The sequence below is a fragment of the Epinephelus lanceolatus genome, chromosome 13 (assembly GCF_041903045.1).
Source record: "Epinephelus lanceolatus isolate andai-2023 chromosome 13, ASM4190304v1, whole genome shotgun sequence".
Lineage (NCBI taxonomy): Eukaryota > Metazoa > Chordata > Actinopteri > Perciformes > Serranidae > Epinephelus > Epinephelus lanceolatus.
Genome location: NC_135746.1, coordinates 16,729,318 through 16,748,836, shown reverse-complemented (window position 1 = coordinate 16,748,836; position 19,519 = coordinate 16,729,318). Strand labels below are relative to the sequence as shown.

Sequence of the window (19,519 nt, the reverse complement as noted above, 5' to 3'; positions counted from 1 at the left end):
ATAATAGCTCCAACTACCCTGCCTATATAGGTTGGTTGTTTTTGTGAACTTTGAGACAAAATGAGACAGGTGACAGAGAGACGATCTAGATGGAATCCAACCTTTCAACCTAGCTTATCAATCCTTGACCTGGGCCATAATAAATTCTTGACCTGGGCCCCTAACTGATCATATCAGACCCAGGACATCAAATACCATGTAGAACTTCAGATACTACACTGTAAAGACAGTTGAAAACAATGTGCAGAAGTGCAAACATTTCAGGCATGATGAGTCAGCCCATTTAAGGATCACTCTACAGGTGCACCCAGTCAGTCATCAGGGCTTGATTGACCACACATGACACCAGTTGCCAGCAGGTTAAGTTATTACAAACAGCACAGACATGTTCTCATACAAATTTGTCCATCCATTATGTACACTGGGAATGGGACTCACTGGTACAGAGAGACAATAACACTTAAGATCAAACCTAATAATGTTGGTGGATATGAAGTTTAAGTTTATATTTTATTAGCAAACATTATCAGGGGATTTACATTCTGTCAGACTGCATTTTCAACATATTCCTCCTGTATAATGCACAATCTCTGCCCTGCTATTAAGTATTTTATTTTAGATACACCTCAGATCATGCCTAGTGATTATGAAGTTTATTTTTTAAATGCATCCCCTCTCTTTTGTCTCGTCTTTTTTCTCGTGTTTTAGATGTCATTTTCATTTATAAATGCTATAATTTAATTGCACCATTTGTAGCAGGAATGTTGGGGCACTCAAACATATCTAAATTTAGTCTAAATGGAGGCAAAGGTGAACTTTTCTGCCTCTTTATTCACTCAGTGGACTTTTATTTTGAAGGTCTCTCGCTCAGCCAATCAGGTGTCAGCTTTGTGTAACCGGAAGCGATGGCACGAAAACAAACGCACCCCATCCCGCTACAGCTGCACCAGTCGCGTGACATTACAGGTAATTACGCTTCTGTTTCTGATTGTATTCAATTAATTTACAACTCACACGGTGATAACTTTGTTTTAACAGAAGCGTTAAGTGAGGCGGTGAAGAAATACTCAACCGGAAATGATTTATTTACTGGAAACAGTTATTTTGTAAGCTAAGGTGTGTTTGAATACATAACCCGTCTCGTGACGTGATGTAACTGGTTATATACCAGGTTGTATAATGCCTAATTATACATTATATGTTTGCCAGTTGTTGGAAAACGTCTGAGTGTGTCGATATTTTACTTTTGTTATCAGACAGTTTTGACCACCCTCCTGCAGCCATGATGAAAGCTCTGGGACAAGTTTTGTTCTCAAGTGGACTGCAGAGCCCCAAATACTCAGAGGAGGAGAAGAAGGTAAATGTTTCCCAGGTGAACTTGCAAAACAGGACAGTAAACCTTTGGTCTGTTTGTCACACAGACATGTGACGGGAGATGTCAGTTAAGTTTGTGCTGAAATGTTAAATCAGAAGTTTACATAATCAGCAAAAGCCCAGGTTGAACTGGAATTTTCAGTTATTCCCTCTTCCCAAAAGTGGGGATTTGCTTCTCTTTTTATAGCATCATGACTGGAATATTTGGGGGCTTTGAGGTTTAATAATACGACTAAACAAGGCACTTGAACACTTGGGACTTATGATAGCTATTTTCAAAGTTCTCTGTAGAGCTGAAAAGATTAGCCCATCAAAAGAAAATCAATTGTTTCTGAAAATCAGTTAACCACGTTCAAGTGCCAAATGATTGCTGACTCCAGCTCCTTCATTTTAAATTGAGTGTGTTTGGACTGAGTGTCGAACAAAACAAGACACTTAAATCTTTGAATATTGTGATGGGTGAAAATCTGTGACCAGTTAGACTCTGTTTTGCTGGAGCGATAGAATAATAGAAATACTATTGATGTATTGAGCCAAGTGTGGGGTTGAATAATTTCTTATGTTTTTGACAGTGTCTTAAAAGAATACGTGACCGCCCCCTCCTCAACACACTCGCACACAAATTATTATTTGTGCATTGAGTTTGTGACGAAAACAGTTTTTCTTCTATTCTTGATGAATGAAAGTAAAGAGAGAAGCAAAACTATATTAAAACATCCGGTTACAAACTCTCACACAACTCGTGCAGTATTATCCAAGTCTCATTTATTATTTGAGCCTATCCCAGCTGACATTGGGTGAGAGGCCGTCAGGTCGCCAGACTATTGCAGGGCTGACACATAGAAACAGACAACCATTCACACTCACATTCTTGAGACATAATTCTTGATCAGTTAGCAGGATATGGTGCAACATGAACATTTGAACACACCTGTATTTATATCTGTGTACAACAGGTTCTATAACGTGTTATCACTCTTATCACGACATAAGACAATAAAAGTAAGACAGGTAGCTTTCATGATACTGTCTACGGACATTTTTTTTTTTCTCTTTTCTTTTGGTGGTAGGTCGTCTTCACTGGTGCTTTGTTGTAATTTGCTCCGTCTCTTAAAGTGATCCATGGTCCCACTCATGGCTTTCTCCTTTTAAATGTTATCATCCCTCACACTGGCTGCCAATCAGGGCTTCTGATGTGTCACGCACAATTACAGTTTTGAGTTTGCCTCTTTATTAAGAAACAGGTGCACACAACATACTGATATAGACAATTAAAAATTCATTCATAACTGATTGTGCAGGTCCAGTTGAATATCGCAGTAATAATGTGTGGTTATCACAAAATCCCACAGCACACCTGGATTGGCATCACGGCACACCAGTGTGTTGCTACAATAATTGAGAACCACTGAATTAAATGATTCAGAGATTATTCTTAAAAAAATGATCAACAGATTGATTTATTTATAGTAAGTATGTGCATATATGTGTGTGTTTTGCAGGGAGAAGACTATGAGATTCGTACCTACCACGCCACCAAATGGATGAGCACCACTCTGAGTGGGATGCAATTGGATGCAGCCATGAACGCTGGCTTCCGCAGGCTCTTCAGCTACATTCAAGGCAACAATCACAACAGTGAGTGTCATCCATTTTGTTCTCCTCCTTTAAAAGATGGGAATTGTTCATCTTCACTGTGTACCACCCTTGTTTTATATTGTGGTGCTGTATGACAAGACAGATATGGCTTCCATTTGTATGCCTTTCACTTTGCCAACCAGTAAAAAAAAAACTACAACTCCCAGAAGGCACTAGGATTGCACACAGGTGTATTGCATACAGCCAGTGATTAGACTGAGATTGTCCATTGTTGCCTCATGTATGCTCTGATGAAGGTCAACGGCGGAAGCTCAGAAATAAAGTGAAACACTGCAGACATGTAAGTGTGCGGAAATCGTTTTCTACCAATCTTAAAATGCCACATTGATGTTTGAAAGGTAAAAAGCAAAAGCAGGTCTGATGTAACTTAAGTTATAAAGGTCTTAATATTATGTTTGTCAAGAGAGGTGTTGTGTTGCGAGGCTTTTACTTTGTGTTGTAATAAAGCCATGAACTTAACAAACCAAAATTAAACTTGATTAAACACAATCACTCAACTTAATAATGTTCAAATGCTGCAGAATAAAGTTATGGATAACGTTGGCGTGAAGACAAGGGAGCGGATGCATAAATGCAAGCGTGGATGAAAAAGTGCACTTTAGTTCTTGCTCAGCACTTTGTTACAGCGGCGCTGCCTTTTGTCTTACTCAGCAGTTCACAGCAGCATTATTTATGAGAATATATATTGTTTGTGCCGTTGACTACTGAGGTCTGCAGTGTGAGGAGAGTGTGATGTGTAAACCTGCTGTTTAATCTCCTACATCTGCCACATATTGTGCGTATATGTCCGCCATCTGTTCAGGTGGCGTTACGGAGGGAGGCTCTGATCCACCAGCTGGAGAGTTTGTTTAGAGAGTTTAATATCTGTGTATCTTACAAAAGCTGATTACTCGGTCAGACATCATTCTTACATGATACATTTTATTTCACTTTTTTCAAGTGTTCTGCCTGTGGAAGAATTATGTTGTGTTACAGCCTTTAACCTCAGTCAGTAAAGGAAATGGATGATAGTAAAAGAGGCATAGAGGTCAGGCTGCTTGACCTTTGTCATGAACGCACTCTATCTTTTGTCTCCCAGTTGTGGCGGAGGGAGTACAGCCACCCAGATAAGGGTGCCAAACTGGCTCCGTTGCCATGGCTCCCACGGTTAAAGGGAAAGGAGTCTGCCCTATGCTCCAGGCTCAACAGACGAGGGTGTCTTTTAGATATGTGCATTTTGTTAGAGACAGTCGAGGGGATTGAGAGCGAGGGCTTTAGAACCCATGGTAATCAAGCGGGCAGGTGATGGGAGTTTGATTGCAGAATAGGGCTGCCACTAATGATTATTTTCATTGTTGACTAATCTGTTGATTATTTCTTCGATTAGTCGACTAATCATTTTATCGAAAAATGTGTTAAAATGTTGAAAAATGTCAGTCTGTCTCTCCCAAACCCGGAAATGATGTCATCTAATGTCTTGTTTCGTACTCACAAACGTTTCGGGTGAAACCCTTCCTCAGCGTGCACAAGCAACAAAGTGAATGGATCACACACACAGGTGTCACTTATCAGTAATCAGGCTGACACAGCAGCTGCAGAAAGTTTTTCTCTTCGGCACACTGGACAAAAAATGAGGAGAAAGTTTTTCTCCTCATTTTTTGTCCAGTGTGCCGAATGGCAATTTTCCTTGTTTCAGTTGTGTTCAATGCCCAAATCTGATCAGAGAAAATTATTTCTCACATCCTAAAACTGGTAAGATTGTGAAAGTCAAAGGTAGAATAACATGCAACACTAAATTTGTTGTATATTTATTGAAGTGTCCTTGCAATCTGTACTATGTTGGTAAAACAAAACGGGAACTAAAAACTAGAATCTGTGAACATAAATGTTCCATCCGCAATCATGATTCTAAATCGGCAGTAGCCAGACATTTTAACAGCTACTACCACACCACAGCAGATCTCAGATATATGGGCATTGAGGCAGTTAAGATTCCACCTAGAGGTGGAGATCGGGATAAAATTCTTTTGCAAAAGGAATGTTTCTGGATTCATTTCCTTGACACACTAGAGCCAAAGGGACTGAATGAGGAGTTGGTGCTTACTTGTTTTTTGTAAAAATGTTTTTTGTAAAAATGTTCTTGACTAACCGGCCTACAGGTTAACAAGAAAACTGTATTAAAACAATTAGACATTTGCCTGTTCATTTTTTGTTAAAAAACTTTAAAAACCTTAAAAATGTTAAAAGCTTGGAATTCTTAGAAATTGATATGCATTTCATTGTTAAATAACTGTTTTAAAAAATATCACTATTGTGGTTACTTAATTGTTCGTGTTGATATAAGAAGGGATACATTGTTAGGTTCCTTTTTTCTTTTTTCTTCTCTTACCATTATTACCTGCAGCTGCTGTGTCAGCCTGATTACTGATGACACCTGTGTGTGTGATCCATTCACTTTGTTGCTTGTGCACGCTGAGGAAGCGTTTCACCCGAAATGTTCGTGTGGCAATAAACACTATAATTGGAGTGCTGTCCTGTACCTTTTGTACACAATTTTTTTTTTACATTTTTTGAGGATTCAGCACCCATTCATACTTCTGAGGGTTGAGCGTGTTTGTTTGGACTTCTGATTGTTTCGTACTCACGCCAAAGGGTTTTAGTTCACCGTCATGGGAGAGTGTGTAAAGCTGCCAATATCTAAACGTAAGAAGCTGCAATAAGAGTATTTTGGGGTACTTTTATAGTACTTTTCTATGAAAAAAGACTCAAACCGATTAGTCGACTACTAAAATAGTCACCGATTATTTTAATAGTTGATTAGTCATCGATTAGTCGACTAATCGTGGCAGCCCTATTGCAGAAGAGGATCTAACAGTTCGGGGGAGGGTGTGTAGATATGAAGGAGTTTAGACAGGTAGAAAGGAGCTTGATTTTGAAGGGCCTTAAAGGTGAAGAGCAGAATCTTGAAGTCGATGCGATATTTAACAGGAAGCCAGTGAAGCTGCTGGAGAACCAGAGTGATATGATCTATGAAGGGGGTTCTAGTAATGATACAGGACCAACTGGAGTTTATGGAGACACTTGAGAGGGAGACCAAAGAGGACAGAATTTCATTAATCAATACAAGATGTAGCCAAAGAATGGACGAGGATAGCAGCACTCTGAGGTGTAGGTGACGGGCGAGATGATTAATATTCCGTAGATGACAGTATGCAGACCGAGTAACATTATTGATGTGGGCCTCAAATGACAACGTACAGTCCAGGATGACACCCAGACTCTTTATCTGAGGGGATGGGCGGACTTTTGAGACGGAGATTGAGACAGAATAACCTTGTCTGGGAACGTGGAGCAACTCGCAATACTGTTTGGGTTAAATGCAAAACACACCCTCAGAATCTCTGGATGACATTACGACATTAGCATTCCACTGTATGTTGAGCTGGGATGTGTTGGCAGAAATAGACTATCACATAAGAAGTAAGATAAGACAGACTCTATTATCCCGAGGGAAATTTGTCTAGGATACATGCGGTACCTGTCGTTCAAAGATATCCACACACTTAGTACCTACTGTGCATGTACACGCTGCCGTCAACCAACAAGCTGCAGCTTTAAGACTTTAATGGACAAGGGGACAAAAGAGTTGTTAAAGTGGTTAAGCCTGCACCGGGGGAGAAGTTGGTACTCATGATGGAGGACATGGGTGGGGTCTGAGATAATCTTCTGGCCCTGTCTGATAATGGTTTGCTCAAAGAGAGACTGGAGTGTGGCGTGCTGCCTGACTCCCATGATTTTCATGGCTCTCTGCATCAGCTTGGCGATCTGGGCCTTCAGTTGTACACTGAAGTTGCCAAGTCAGGCTGAGATGCCACACTGCAGGATGCTCGCAACTATGGCATGATAGGAGAGGAGCAACACTTTGTGGTTGACTCCAAAGACCCTCAGCCTGTGGAGGGAGTGTAGGCGCTGTTGGACCCTAGTGCTGACCACTCCATGTTAGTTTATGGTTGGTATGTATGTTTTGGTCATGGATAACCACTGGTGAGAGTTTTTGTGTTTCCGTCACCATAAAATGAGCCGTTTATGTCTACAGAATCTGACATGTTACATCGGCATGTTTCTACAGTAGCTCAGAGCGGGGCCTTGGAGCCAAATGGCAACAGAGAAACACTGATTTGAAACTACTTTATTCAGTCTTTTTACTGGTTAAAATCACCTGCTCCATTCATTTTGAAGAGGAAGAGACCTTTGCAGATAGTTCGGCTCCTGGTATAAACCTCCTGTACAATGAACACTGAAGGAATTCTAACCAGGAGTTTGCGCTCGGCACACAGGAGAAGTTTCAGCTGGTTGCAATCTGCAGTCCTCACTGCTAGACGCCACTTAATCCCACACACTGTTCCTTTGAACTTAAGTATTTATTTCCTTGATCCTCAGAGGTGAAAGTGGAGATGACGGCCCCTGTGACGTGCCGCGTGGACCCTGGAGCCGGCCCCACGTGTGAATCTCAGTTCACTGTGTCTTTCTACATCCCAGAGGAGCATCAGGAGAGTCCACCGGAGCCGAGCGACCCAGATGTGTTTGTGGAGCACAGGAAAGAGTTCACAGCTTATGTCAGGTAGAGTTCAACCGAGGCATCCTTTGATAATATATTTAATTGCCACTTTAAGGTGACATTATGTAAAAGTGTCAAAATGCAACTTGGTCCTTTTATTACTGTACATGTCCGACTGTTTGCACACACCATAACAATCAAAAGAATAGTTAGAAGAAAGCTGATAAATGACTTTAAATCCCAGATATGCAGAACTTAAACTGAGATTCTTCTTTGTCTTTCTTTCAGGACGTTCGGTGGGTTCGCCAACGAGAAAATGAAGCGCGAAGAGCTCCTGAAACTCATCGAGAGCCTGCAGAGGGACGGTCTCCAATACGTCGACAAGCCGTTCTACGCAGCCGGGTACGACAGTCCCTTCAAACTCACCAACCGAAGGAACGAGGTCTGGGTCCTGAAAAAGACACCAGAGTAGGAAGAGTCACGCAACACTCTTCGCACTCTGTCAGATAGGCACATGGTGAAAGAAAGAAATCTACATCATCATTTGATAACACTTAGCACAGCACTTCTTAATGTCTAAACGGAATATAAATAATTGCTTTTGTAGAAACGTGATAAACAAAATGGAAGTTTTTAAAGGTCACACTGACATTTTTCCACATGTTTGACTGTGTGTTTACTTTGACTGAAAGTTACTGATTTAAACTCACTGAAAGTCTTGACCAAACAAATGACAAGAAGAGCTCTAAGAGGTCATTATAAACAAATAAACCTTAAGGGAAAACTGGATACAGTGGACCAGTATGTCCAGCAGGTGGAGCCAAGTAGTTAAGAAACATATCTCTCATTTGGTGCATCCTGTCATGACAGAAACCACAAGTGCCTCTTTATGTTTTCATGACTGATTTTTTAAATGCACTAATTTGCTGTTGCTTTTCATGCAGTTGCTCTTGAAGGGTAATTTCTGTGTCTTTTTCAACCTGGACCCTATTTTCTTATGCCTTTGTGTCGAAATGACTAATGGGGACAGCAGTTTTTGAAACTGGTCCAGGACTGAGCGAGAGGGCTGCAGCAATATAACCACTCACTGTACGTCCATTATAAGTGCTTGTTTTTGCCACTGACAGGCTCAGATTGTTATTCTAAGTGTCTGACAACATTATGGAGATGGACCTTTTTGCTGAAGAGTAAGATCATTTTGTTTTACCAGAAACTGACCCAGAATCGCCAAACCCACGAGGCTCCATTTTAAATAAACAGTCATTTTATCGCTGTTCCAACAATCACCATCTGGTTGAAATAAACCCTTAATGCTTCCACTTAGACGACAAATGTGCTGCCTCTATACACGCTAAAGTTAACCTTTATTTAAATGGAGTCTGGTGGCTGTGGCGACGGCGATTTCGGGGCCGTTTCTGGTGAAACAAAACAGATCTTACCCCTTGTACTTCGAAGCCAGTTCAACTTACCCAGGATATCTTTTCGTTATCTGGTTTGACTAACCTGTCACATTAGCTGTCTGGATAACCGGTACTACAAAGCTGGTTATCAGCTAGTTCACTCAACTCTGGGTTTTCCTATCCAGCTATGAGAATGTTCATGTGAAAGAGGTGGGGGTGGTAATTATGAACGACATCATCAGAATGAATGAAGTAGGCTGAGATGAAACGGTACCAAAAGTGTCTGCGACTATGAGACAGTAAAATGTCAGTTATGTGGGATGTAAATGATTTTCTGTAATCTTATGACATAAAATGTAAAAATATTGAAAATACTATCTAAAAAATTCACCGTTGCCCGAGACTTAAATTACGCGCAGGTGCTGTGGGCCTATGTGACATTAGTACAGGGCATTTTTTGCTATGTAGTTGGATGATGATGAATCTACTCTGAATATGTCACATAAAACACTTAAACATAATGTCAGACTGTTTCTGCTACTGAAATAAAGGGTGGAAAAGTAGCCTAAAGTTAATGACTGATGAAGTGTATCTGACCCAAATGTGGCATTTATAATAACAGGAGCCAGTTAACAGTGTGTGGATTATTGTTTTGTCCTAGTTCTCATCATGTAGGTATATAGCAATAAATGGGATATTCATTTTTTTACCTGAGACTCTGGACTTTGGTCCATGGATACTTTTTTCTTCAGTGATCTGAGGTCGGGGTGTTGGTAGCCTGTGATCCAATACTCCGGAGCAGGTTAGCTGTTAAGCATAAGTTACCACGGTGATTTATTCTGGTAAAAAGGGAACCAGCTTCATAGGACTGCAAACCCAGAGTTAACCCTGAAGTTACCTCCCTAACTTCAAATCCTGCTTTGAAGTACAGGCCTAACGTCTGTCTCTGTAGGGATCCTTTCCATAATGTTGTCAGACATTTATAATAACAATGTGAGCCTGTCAGTAGCAAAAAAAAGCACTTGTAGTGGACATACAGGTGTGAACATTCCCCGAGGGGTTACATCGTAGCCTGTTTCGCAGCTGCCGGCTGCAGCGCTCTCACTCAATACTGGCCCCCTTTTTAAAAGTGGTTGTTCCCATTGGTTACTCAGACCCAAGATAGGGTAAAGGTTGAAAAATACCAACATTTTCCTTTTAATTATTTGTGTCTTCAAGATCACATTTTTTTAGAAAAGTAAAACATGCTCTCTTTTTGTTAGTGCAGCTCAGCAAGGAAACATTGTTCAAGACAGAGGGGCTTTTATTTTACAAAAGGACTCATTTTAATATGGACATTCACTTTACATGTCGGACTCAGACTGTAGACTTTGTCCCGCGTCACTGACATTGAGATCTCCTTTGGACAGGAGGAATCATTACAGCGACCGATCACGCTTTCAGTGTACAGATGGTGTTGAGATAAACTTGAAGGCAAAAAACGAACCTGTCCGTTAACTCTGTAGGTCACTTGCAAACACTGACAGCAGGTTCTTCCTCCTGTCAGTCAGTGTTGCTGCTGTGAAGGTGACTCTGACGGCCTGCCTGACAAAATGTTGGTGGAGCCCCCTTATCTGATCTCAGACCTCACTTCCTGTCACCGCTATCGCACTTGATACGATGAGCAACTGAGTCATTGTAAATCTGGACCAGTCATACCTGCGTTACTGCAGTCTCAACAAAAAACCTTTCCCCTGGAGTGTGTAGTTTGCCTAACATCACACAGGCAGCTCAGACGTGGACTCGAGTCATATGACTTGGACACTGGTCTCAGTGACACTTTCTTTGGATAGTTGGGATAGTTTATTGAGTATTTGTCACATTTCCTTAGTTTATTAATTGAAATTCAGCAATTTAGCTCTTTCACTTTGTGTGTAGTAGGGTGGCAACCAACAGTTATTTTCATTGTCAGTTAATCTGACGATTATTTTTTCAATTAATACACTAGTTGTTTGATCTATAAAATGTCAAGAGAATCTTGAATGATGCGATCAATGTTTCCCTAAGTCCTCAAATGTTTTGTTTTGTCCACAACCCAAAGACATTCAGTTTACTGTCATAGAGGAGTGATGAAACATAGAAAGCAACAGGAAATATTCACATTTAAGAAGCTGGAATCAGATTTTTCTTTTTCTAAATAATCACTCAAACTGATTGTTGATTACTAAATTAGTTGGCGATTTATTTAACAGGTGACAACTGATGGAATAGTCATTGCAGCTGTAGTCTCTAGATGTTTGATTGTAGAATATGTTAGATAATTGACTACATATTCCAGCGTAATCTAGATCAGTGGTTCCCAACTACTTGATTTGGCCATGTCTTCGAGCTAGTTTACTGTCTCTGTTCAGTAGATTTCCATTAGTCACTCACTCCACAGCAGGAAACAGCACTATAAAATAAAAGCTCTGTGCTGGAAATTCACTGTACTTCAAAATAAAGTGTGTTTTTTACAAACTTGACATGTTTGCAAGCCACTTGCGGTCCATTCAGAATGGACACGTGACCCACCTTTGGACTGTGACCCACCAGTTGGGAACCACTGATCTAGTGGAACTTGATTACTCAACCAAATAGATCAAATTCAACTGAATTAATATAAGAACAGTTGGTGAATTGTCTCCATTTACTGTACAGATAATTTGTTCAACATCTACAGTAGAAAGTGAAACAACTGAATTGTTGAATCTCATAAAATAAGCTGTTGAATTCTCTAAATAAACTCTATAAACTATCTGTAGGTGGACTATCCAGATTAAGTGTCACCCAAGTCAGAAATTTGACGACATGAGACTTGACAAAACCACAAAGACTTGTACCTCGACTTGGACTGTAACACCAGTAACTCGGGGCTTCATTTAGACTTGAGCCATTTGACTTGAAAATACCTGACACATTCCTCTAAGCCCAAAGATTAAAGTGTGCCATACAATGATTCATGTCCCGAATCAACTTGCATCAACACAATTCATCCCCACCAAGATGACTCTAAATTCTCCAGATTCACTTTGTTTGAAGCAATCCGACAGCATCCGATCAAGTTGCAGGAGAGAACCATGAAGCACGTTACGTTACTGAGCGCCATTTGAAAAATGTGATAAGAAAGATGATTTTGTTCGTGTACAGAAACTATGCTGTGGTCAACATAAAGAATTGCAGCATGTAAAATGTGCAGGTTATAACAGGCGGAGACACAACAACTTATAATAAAGTAATTTTAACAAGTACTCTGTTGTTAAAATGGCATTACATTTGGTGAAGAGCATGTTATGACTCATTTAGGACTCCCAAAGTCAAAGTTTAGGACTTGAGACTTACTTGTGACTTGGCCCCACCTCTGTTGGTGGATGTTAGATATTAACAAAGAGTGACACTTATAAGCTAACATTAACACTGTGCCTTTTTAAATCTGAGTTAACGTCCTTTTACACATTAAACCATATTATCATATATCATGTTTACATTCAGAGCTCATGATAGACGTCGTGTGTTTTTAATGGTACTTAATGAGGGAATGATGACATAAGCACTGCACTGATGTATGAATCATGGGAGATATTACTTCCCTCCAAATGATGTTTAAGAATGTAACATTTATTATCTCATCAATAATAAATACACATTAATTTATTACAAAATTATAAAATTATGTTTCAGTCGTCTTTATTTCCTAACAGGATTCCTTCATGTGGTGTGGATCACAAACAGCAGAGCGCCTCAGCGTGAGCTGTTTATCTGATCTGTAGTGGATACAGTTCAGTCCGTCCTCCACACTCTGATCACCGTGACCTTTTTATCCGCTGGGTGAAATCCTCGCCACAGTTCACTTCGCCCTTTATCCACTCTCACCTTGTCCTCTCACTCTCTCTCTCTCTCTCCTCTCCCGCCGTCAGGTTCACGTCTGCTGAGTCATTCTTTTTATTTGTGGCAGAATTGTTCCCAATATCATGTTCAGACGCTCAGCAGAAACAACTTCTTTTTTTATCCTCTGAACACACACACACTTCATCTGTTGTTCACCAGTCAGATCGATCTCATCGGCCGTGCTCAGTGAGGTGACACATGGCAGTGGATAGGAAACCTATAATGAGGCTCACTGTTTTATTCCAGTCATGTATTTTAATTTTATTTCCCCCTCCAGCCGGATAGAGAGATTTGGAGACCTTGAGTCAGGATACATGTGAAAATACTTCCAAAGTATTTCTGCTGACACATGAGCTGGACTGGTTCAGTCAGTTTGTGGCAGTTTTAACAAGTCGTATGATTGTTCAATATTTTTATTTGATTTTTTTAAGACTCATCTGCTCATCTGTGCAGAGTTTGCATGTTCTCCCTGTGTCAGCGTGGGTTTTCTCCAGGTACTCCAGCTTCCTCCCACAGTCCAAAGACATGCAGGTTAACTGGTGACTCTAAATTGTCTGTAGGTGTGAATGTGAGTGTGAATGGTTGTCTGTCTCTATGTGTCAACCCTGTGATAGTCTGGTGACCTGTCCAGGCTGTACCCACCTCTCGCCCATTGTCAGCTGGGATAGGCTCCAGTACCCCTGAGACCCCAACAGGATAAGCAGTTACGTACAAGGAATGAATGTTTTTATATTCCCTCCAGGCTGCCATTGACATCCATTTATTTAGCGCACTGTTAAGGTTAGGGCTGAAGCTAATGCCTATTTTCATTATCAATGGATTGATTCGTCTTTGAAGTGTCATAAAGTAGTGAAGAGCTGATACCTGAATGCCACATCTCACATCAGCTAACCCCCTTTTTATAACTGCTTTGTCGTGCAAAGATAAGATTTAAGTTTGACAAAACAAATGTGACTAAATATGTCTTGTGACAAAAATACATATTTAGTCAGTGTTGAGTCTCTGGCATAAACGAAGGAAATGAGTATAAGATGCCTCAGAAATGGGTTATGATGAGTCATGTTAATTCACTCATCCAGTGTTACGCTGGATGAGTGAAGAAAGCTTTGTTTTTCTCACATGCCTCCAGTGAATGAAGAGTCCAAAAGTAGAGGAATTTTTTGATGAATTGAAGTCATGGGGGTTTGTTTACAGCAAAACTATATCAAAACAATTGTTCACAAACTCTCACACAACTTGCGCAGTATAATCCAAGTCTCATTCATCCAGTCGCTCAGTACTTCTCAAACAGACAGCCCTTTCCAACAGGGAATTGAACTGAAAGTGAAACTTATCTATGCTCTCTTCAAAGCCAGACTCCACTGCCAAAAACAGTAATTTTACCTTGCTGATTTTGTTTTAAATGTAGATGTTAACAATGCAGCTAAGTTGAATTAAAATAAGTTCTTTTGTGAGAGATAAGATAATCCTTTATTCGTCCCACAGTGGGGAAAGTTGCAGCATTACAGCAGTAAAGTGAGAGTGCAAACAGGAAGCAACAAAGCAACATAATAAGTACGTATTGGTAAAAAGAAACCGATCTGTATGAGTAAACTCTAAACACAGAACAATATAAGTAAGCAGCAACATTTTTCTTAGGGCCCCCATAAAGCTACAAACAGCCCTGCTAGCCTGTGTGTCTACTGGACAAGATGCAGCTGTCATTGAGAGGAGCAGCATGTTGCCAAGGACAAAATGTGATGTGCTGTGTGTGTGTACAGTCAGTTTCATTTTCAGTTCTGTTCACTGTAACATTAGCAGGGTGTTTTTCTGTTAATCTCCAGGCTGCTGTAGTTTAAAAACATCTTAATAATACATTAAAAAAAAATTCCTCAGTGCCTAGAGCAGGCGGGCCGCCTGGCTTGCAGTGCAGTGCTGAAAACTGTGTAATAACAATCGATGCAGCGGTAGACCAGCAGCTCTCATGTTCAGCAAGGCAAAATTTAGGGATGCAGGATGTTGGATTTTTGCTGATATCTGATATGCAGATATATAACAACTCATTTGGCCGATAAGTGATACTGATCCATATGTTATGGAAGATTAGGCAACCTCTGACTGAATATACCTCTTTATCTTGCTTGTAACCCAGATTATCTTTATTTTTTTATATATATATTTTCATTTATGTAGACTTACTTATGTAACACCCTGGTTTAAGACCATGTTTTTGTGTTTGCTTTGTGTAGTACTATTATTTCATTGTCTGATTTATAAGCGTTTAGGCAGAATGTTTCCTTTCAAAATTTGAAAAATTGGTGGTTTAAGAACTTTGTAAAACAGATGTATAAAGTCGTTTTTAAGGCACTGTTGTAGACCTGCAGCGGTCGAAACATGTTGGCTCCTTTAGTGATTTAGCCACTATGGTAAAGGCTTTTTTGTACTTCCTTCCTGGTTTTCTGTATTTTTGGAGTGCTTTCCTGTGTATCCTGTTACCTGTTCTCTGTGAGCACAAGGTTTTGATCTGCACTTGATTATACAGAGCAACCAGGCTGTGTTCATTTTATAAAGCTTTGATACAGATGCTTCCACCCTGTATTTAATCCCTTTTAACTCTGACCTCACATAACCTCGGTACTTGCTCACAGGATAGCTCACATATCATTTTCTTACAGTGCACCTTTATACACAGAATAATCTACAAAAGACCTTAACCTTGGACACTCTGCCACCCTTATGGCTGTTTAAATGCCTTATTTCAGATCTTGTTTTGAGTGTAAATGCTTTCTACTTTTAGTGATCATGTAGCTAATTGTTGTTTTGTATGGTTTGGTTTAATTTCTGTTTTAATTGATATGCATGATGGTTCTATGTTTGCTTACATGCCCGGCATCACTGAAAATGGGGGTCTCTCTCAATTGATTCCCTAAGTCTTAAAGGTTTAAATGTATAAATTAATTTTAAAGCCAACATCAGCCGATACAGATGACGTTCTTATGTTATCATGCATCCCTAGTAAATTAATTGTCTTTGTCAATGGAGTCTGGCTTTGAAGAGAGTATAGATACAGTAGGTGTCAATTTCAGTTCAGTTCAGGAGTTTGAGGACTGATGTTTTGATCGAGTTTTGCTGTTTAAATGAGGTCATGGAAGACTTTCTTCAGCTTTTAGAGTCTCCATTTACTGTCAAGATATGTGAGAAACATTTTTTAACAAATTAAATGTAACTGATTACCACAATTTATATACAAATTGTCATTTTGGTGGTGAAGTATTCCTTTTATGGCTGAGTAATTGCAGCAGAAGATTTGTGAACACCAAAAGCACAGGTGATAACTACCCCTGGACTTTTCACTGTGTTCAGTCGTTCTGTCTCAATGGTCACATCCTACTGCACGGAGGGTCTTGGATATGAGAGGAGAAGGGAAGCATTGAGGTGTCAATAGTGTGATTATGGCAGGGAGGAGCTTGTATTGATCCCTGTCTGACAGCCAGATGGACACAGCGTCACGGAGCAGGTGACTCTGCTGAAGTGTTGGTGGAAGGAACATATTGTAAATACTGAGTGTTTCTGTACCCTTGGGGACGAGCACTCGACGTGCCGAGGCGTTGAAGAGGCAGCGAGGAGGTGCGGGTAATGTTGAGAGGTTTCAGTGGTGGGTTACGAAGTGTAAGTCAGACAGTCGAGGTGGTTCAACAGTGGAGAGGTCTATTGTGGGCTGAGCCTGTGATTCAGTGTGTGTCCTAATAGGATGTCCAGAAGGAGACATAACTGATGACCCCGCGGGTGGAGGGAGGGGTAAACGATGGCCTCTGGAGCTTTCCAGATGACAGACGAGTGTGGGTGCCATGGCGACGGCACTAATGAGGCTGTGATTTGGGGTGCTGGGTTGGCAAATGGCCGTGAATCACTCACGCACACACACAGAGATGACACAGAAACCCACTCTTTAAATATCACCTTGTTTTTATTACACAGACATACACAAGAGCGTTAGCAGCTCCACTCCCACTACGTCTTCTGTCCTCCCCCGTCTTTTCACACGCTCTCTGCGATTGAGACGTTTTCCTGTCATGACACAAGCCCGGGCCCCAAGTGCTCGATCATGGCCAGGCGGGAGCTGGGAGACACACTTTGGTCACAGGTGATTAAACCACAGGGTGTTATGGCTGTTAGGAGGTTATCAAGTCTCACGCCTGTCGCCCCAGTTTATGACTCTTAAGAGACCACATTTACTCAGCTGCGAGCACCAGCGTGCGCTTTGCATGACTCGAGATTAAGGGCAGTAGAAGGCTTTAGCATAAATATTGACATTATTGCATTTCTGTTACTCTGAAGCACCTTTTAAAAAAGAAAGAGATAGCCTGGTGGGGTCAGCTCAGTAAATGTGGCCCTCCTAACCCTTCCCCGTGCCTCCATCACCTCACTGGTTGACTCCGATCGTGACACCTTTTGCAGCCCTGCTATGTGAAAATAAATAATCTACAAAAAAGGAAACCACTCCCTTCCAGCAAACACAGGGCTCTACACATGTACAGTCTGAAAATAAGTCCAAATGTTAATTAAAACTCCTTTTTCTCTATGTATTTACATACAGAATCATATAAAACTGCAAAATGATAAACTTAGCAGAAAGGTCAACGGCATTATAGAAATCATTTAAGCCCTAAAAGCTTCTAGCAGGTCTCGGCAAACTTAGCGACGACTGTGTGTGTCAGACACTCTCAGATTGTGTTCACTTCCAGATTAACGGCCAGCAGTTAATGTTCAAGCTCTTTGGTAACCAACATGTTCGCTAGTAGACCCGGACTGTAAATAAGCTCTTATTCTTTCTGTCTTTACATTTATAGATTCATACTTAACTCGCAAACACAAGTCATGACATCACCTGTTTATTAAAACAATCTTTAAAACATAGTTTTTAAGTCACAAACAAAGAAAAAGACCTATGCACAGTGCAAAATCTACAAACAAAAATTCAATTAATAAAGGTTTTATGAGCTTTTTTATAGAGTAAATTTGCTGTTTTGGTTGAGTCTTTTTACACTCAGTTGTTTATTTCCTGCCCGTCACTAGGTGACAGCACTGAACCCTCTGCACTTCCTGTGGACCACTGAACATACCAGCTCTGCAAACTAAACCTCTGACCAAAGGGCAGAAAGCAAAACCTGGCGGTAACCGTAGCTGAAGTTGTACCGTGGAGCTGTCTGTTGTACCACGTCTTCCTCGGGTTCTTTCCACGATGATACGGGCTGTTTGAAGCCGACGCTTGCAAACCGTGGTGCTCTCGAACACTTTCCAGAGCCAACAGAAGAGAAGCCGAGAAGATTCACAAGGCGAGAGTCCGTCCGGCCAGCACGCCTCTACATTCCACTCTTTTCAACTGCCTAGCTACGTAGCACCACAGCAGCAAAGTTACAACTTGTGACTTTTCAAATCCTTCAATTCACCTTTAGTTTTCCACCTGAACGTTGTCCTTCAAAGAAACTAGAAGATTCCAGCGTGTTAAGGACGATAAAAGAAAACAGCAAAACAAATGGAAAACAAACTAAGAACACCGGGCGTAAAAAGAAACGCTATTCTTTCAACACAAAGGGTGAGTCACCAAACGAAGGACAGAGTGAAAATCATGAAAAGCTGCAGCAGAACCAGTTCTCCACTTCAGACTAAGTCCAGCCCGGTCCATGACAGGGCGACCTCTGACCTCACAACAGGACCCGACATGTCCACTCCCTCAGAGGCAGCACCGAGGGGGTGGGGCTCAGGAAGGTGTCTCTATCGGCTCTTCTTCCTGCCCCCTACCTGGTTATGACGAGTGAGTTCAGCTCCCTGTATCTAAGGGGCGGTCGTTGCTGTTTAACTTCTGCTCTCTTCAGATAAAGTGCCATTGGAGTTATTGAGTACAGGAAGAGTCTGAGCCGTGGGTCCGGTCGGACTCTCTGCAGTGTCCCCGTACTCGCTCTCAGCCAGCTCCCCCTCACGCTCACAGATTACAGTCATTGGGCTGCTGAGGATTCGGCTGCGTGCGTTGTACTTGCTGCTGGCAGCAGATGGTGGTGTACGTGAGCGCCCGTACTTAAACCCGCTCATTGAAAAGGAGGATGAAGTCGGCGAGGACAGAGCCAAGGCCTCGTAGCGGCTCCACTCATCTGTTGCCCTCTTACCACGGCCGGGGGAGGTGCAGGGGCTGTGTGGCGCCGACAGTGAGGAGGGTGAAGCAGCAGGGGAGTCCAATGCCGACTCGGAGTGCGTTCTCTGGAAGCGAGGGTCCGTGGAGCGAAGCATCTCAGTGGCCGACATCCTGAAGCTGGTCTCTGAGCGGCTGCCCTTCTTCAGGAGAAGGGCCTTGAAGGTGTCGCTGCTGGTGGAGGACTTGCGGAGGTTGCGCTGGATGGAGCCTGCCTGGCGGGGCAAGGAGGACACCGTTCCTGGGGAACCACCTGTGGGGGTGACGGGCGGAGAGTGTGTTTGGCTCGTAGCCCGGGACTTGTCCTCCTCAGACTCCTTGCGACCCAGGACCTTGCGCTTTGACCTAGGAAAGGATGTCGATAACTGGATTAATGACATGCTCGTGGTTATTCTGCAGAGTCAATGAAAGCAAGCAGGATTAATGAATTTGTAAAAAGTGGAATAATTTAAAGGCAATTAAATGCTAGAAGAGCAAGAA

At 41.6% G+C, this 19,519-nt stretch overlaps 2 protein-coding genes across 16 annotated transcripts in view; one reads left to right on the top strand and one right to left on the bottom strand.

The window, feature by feature from the left end:
• Nucleotides 1-872: 872 nt before the first annotated feature.
• Nucleotides 873-12,655, top strand: hebp2 (heme binding protein 2). 2 transcript variants are annotated; one of them, XM_033648844.2, is made up of 5 exons: nucleotides 873-966; nucleotides 1,257-1,357; nucleotides 2,877-3,012; nucleotides 7,453-7,633; nucleotides 7,859-12,655. In XM_033648844.2, the coding sequence occupies exons 1-5, from the start codon at nucleotides 906-908 to the stop codon at nucleotides 8,040-8,042; spliced, it is 663 nt and encodes a 220-aa protein (XP_033504735.2). In that variant the 5' UTR covers nucleotides 873-905; the 3' UTR covers nucleotides 8,043-12,655. The 2 variants fall into 2 exon arrangements, with proteins under 2 accessions (XP_033504735.2, XP_033504736.2); XM_033648845.2 differs by lacking the exon at nucleotides 873-966 and adding an exon at nucleotides 984-1,116.
• A 4,145-nt stretch (nucleotides 12,656-16,800) lies between these two features.
• Nucleotides 16,801-19,519, bottom strand: part of nhsl1b (NHS-like 1b) — a 137,055-nt gene continuing 134,336 nt past the window's right edge. For all 14 annotated transcript variants that reach the window (XM_033647936.2, XM_033647937.2, XM_033647940.2 and 11 more), the window contains one exon: nucleotides 16,801-19,384. In XM_033647936.2, the coding sequence (XP_033503827.2) occupies nucleotides 18,709-19,384 (676 nt within the window). In that variant the 3' untranslated portion in view covers nucleotides 16,801-18,708. The remainder of the gene's footprint in view (nucleotides 19,385-19,519) is intronic.

What these genes read in the sequence shown, in the direction of transcription:
- hebp2 (XM_033648844.2), top strand. Translation starts at nt 906, where the DNA reads ATGGCACGAAAACAAACGCACCCCATCCCGCTACAGCTGCACCAGTCG. An exon ending in CCAGTCGCGTGACATTACAG is followed by an intron (nt 967 to 1,256) that starts GTAATTACGCTT and finishes TTTTGTTATCAG; the next exon opens with ACAGTTTTGACCACCCTCCT. An exon ending in ACTCAGAGGAGGAGAAGAAG is followed by an intron (nt 1,358 to 2,876) that starts GTAAATGTTTCC and finishes TGTGTTTTGCAG; the next exon opens with GGAGAAGACTATGAGATTCG.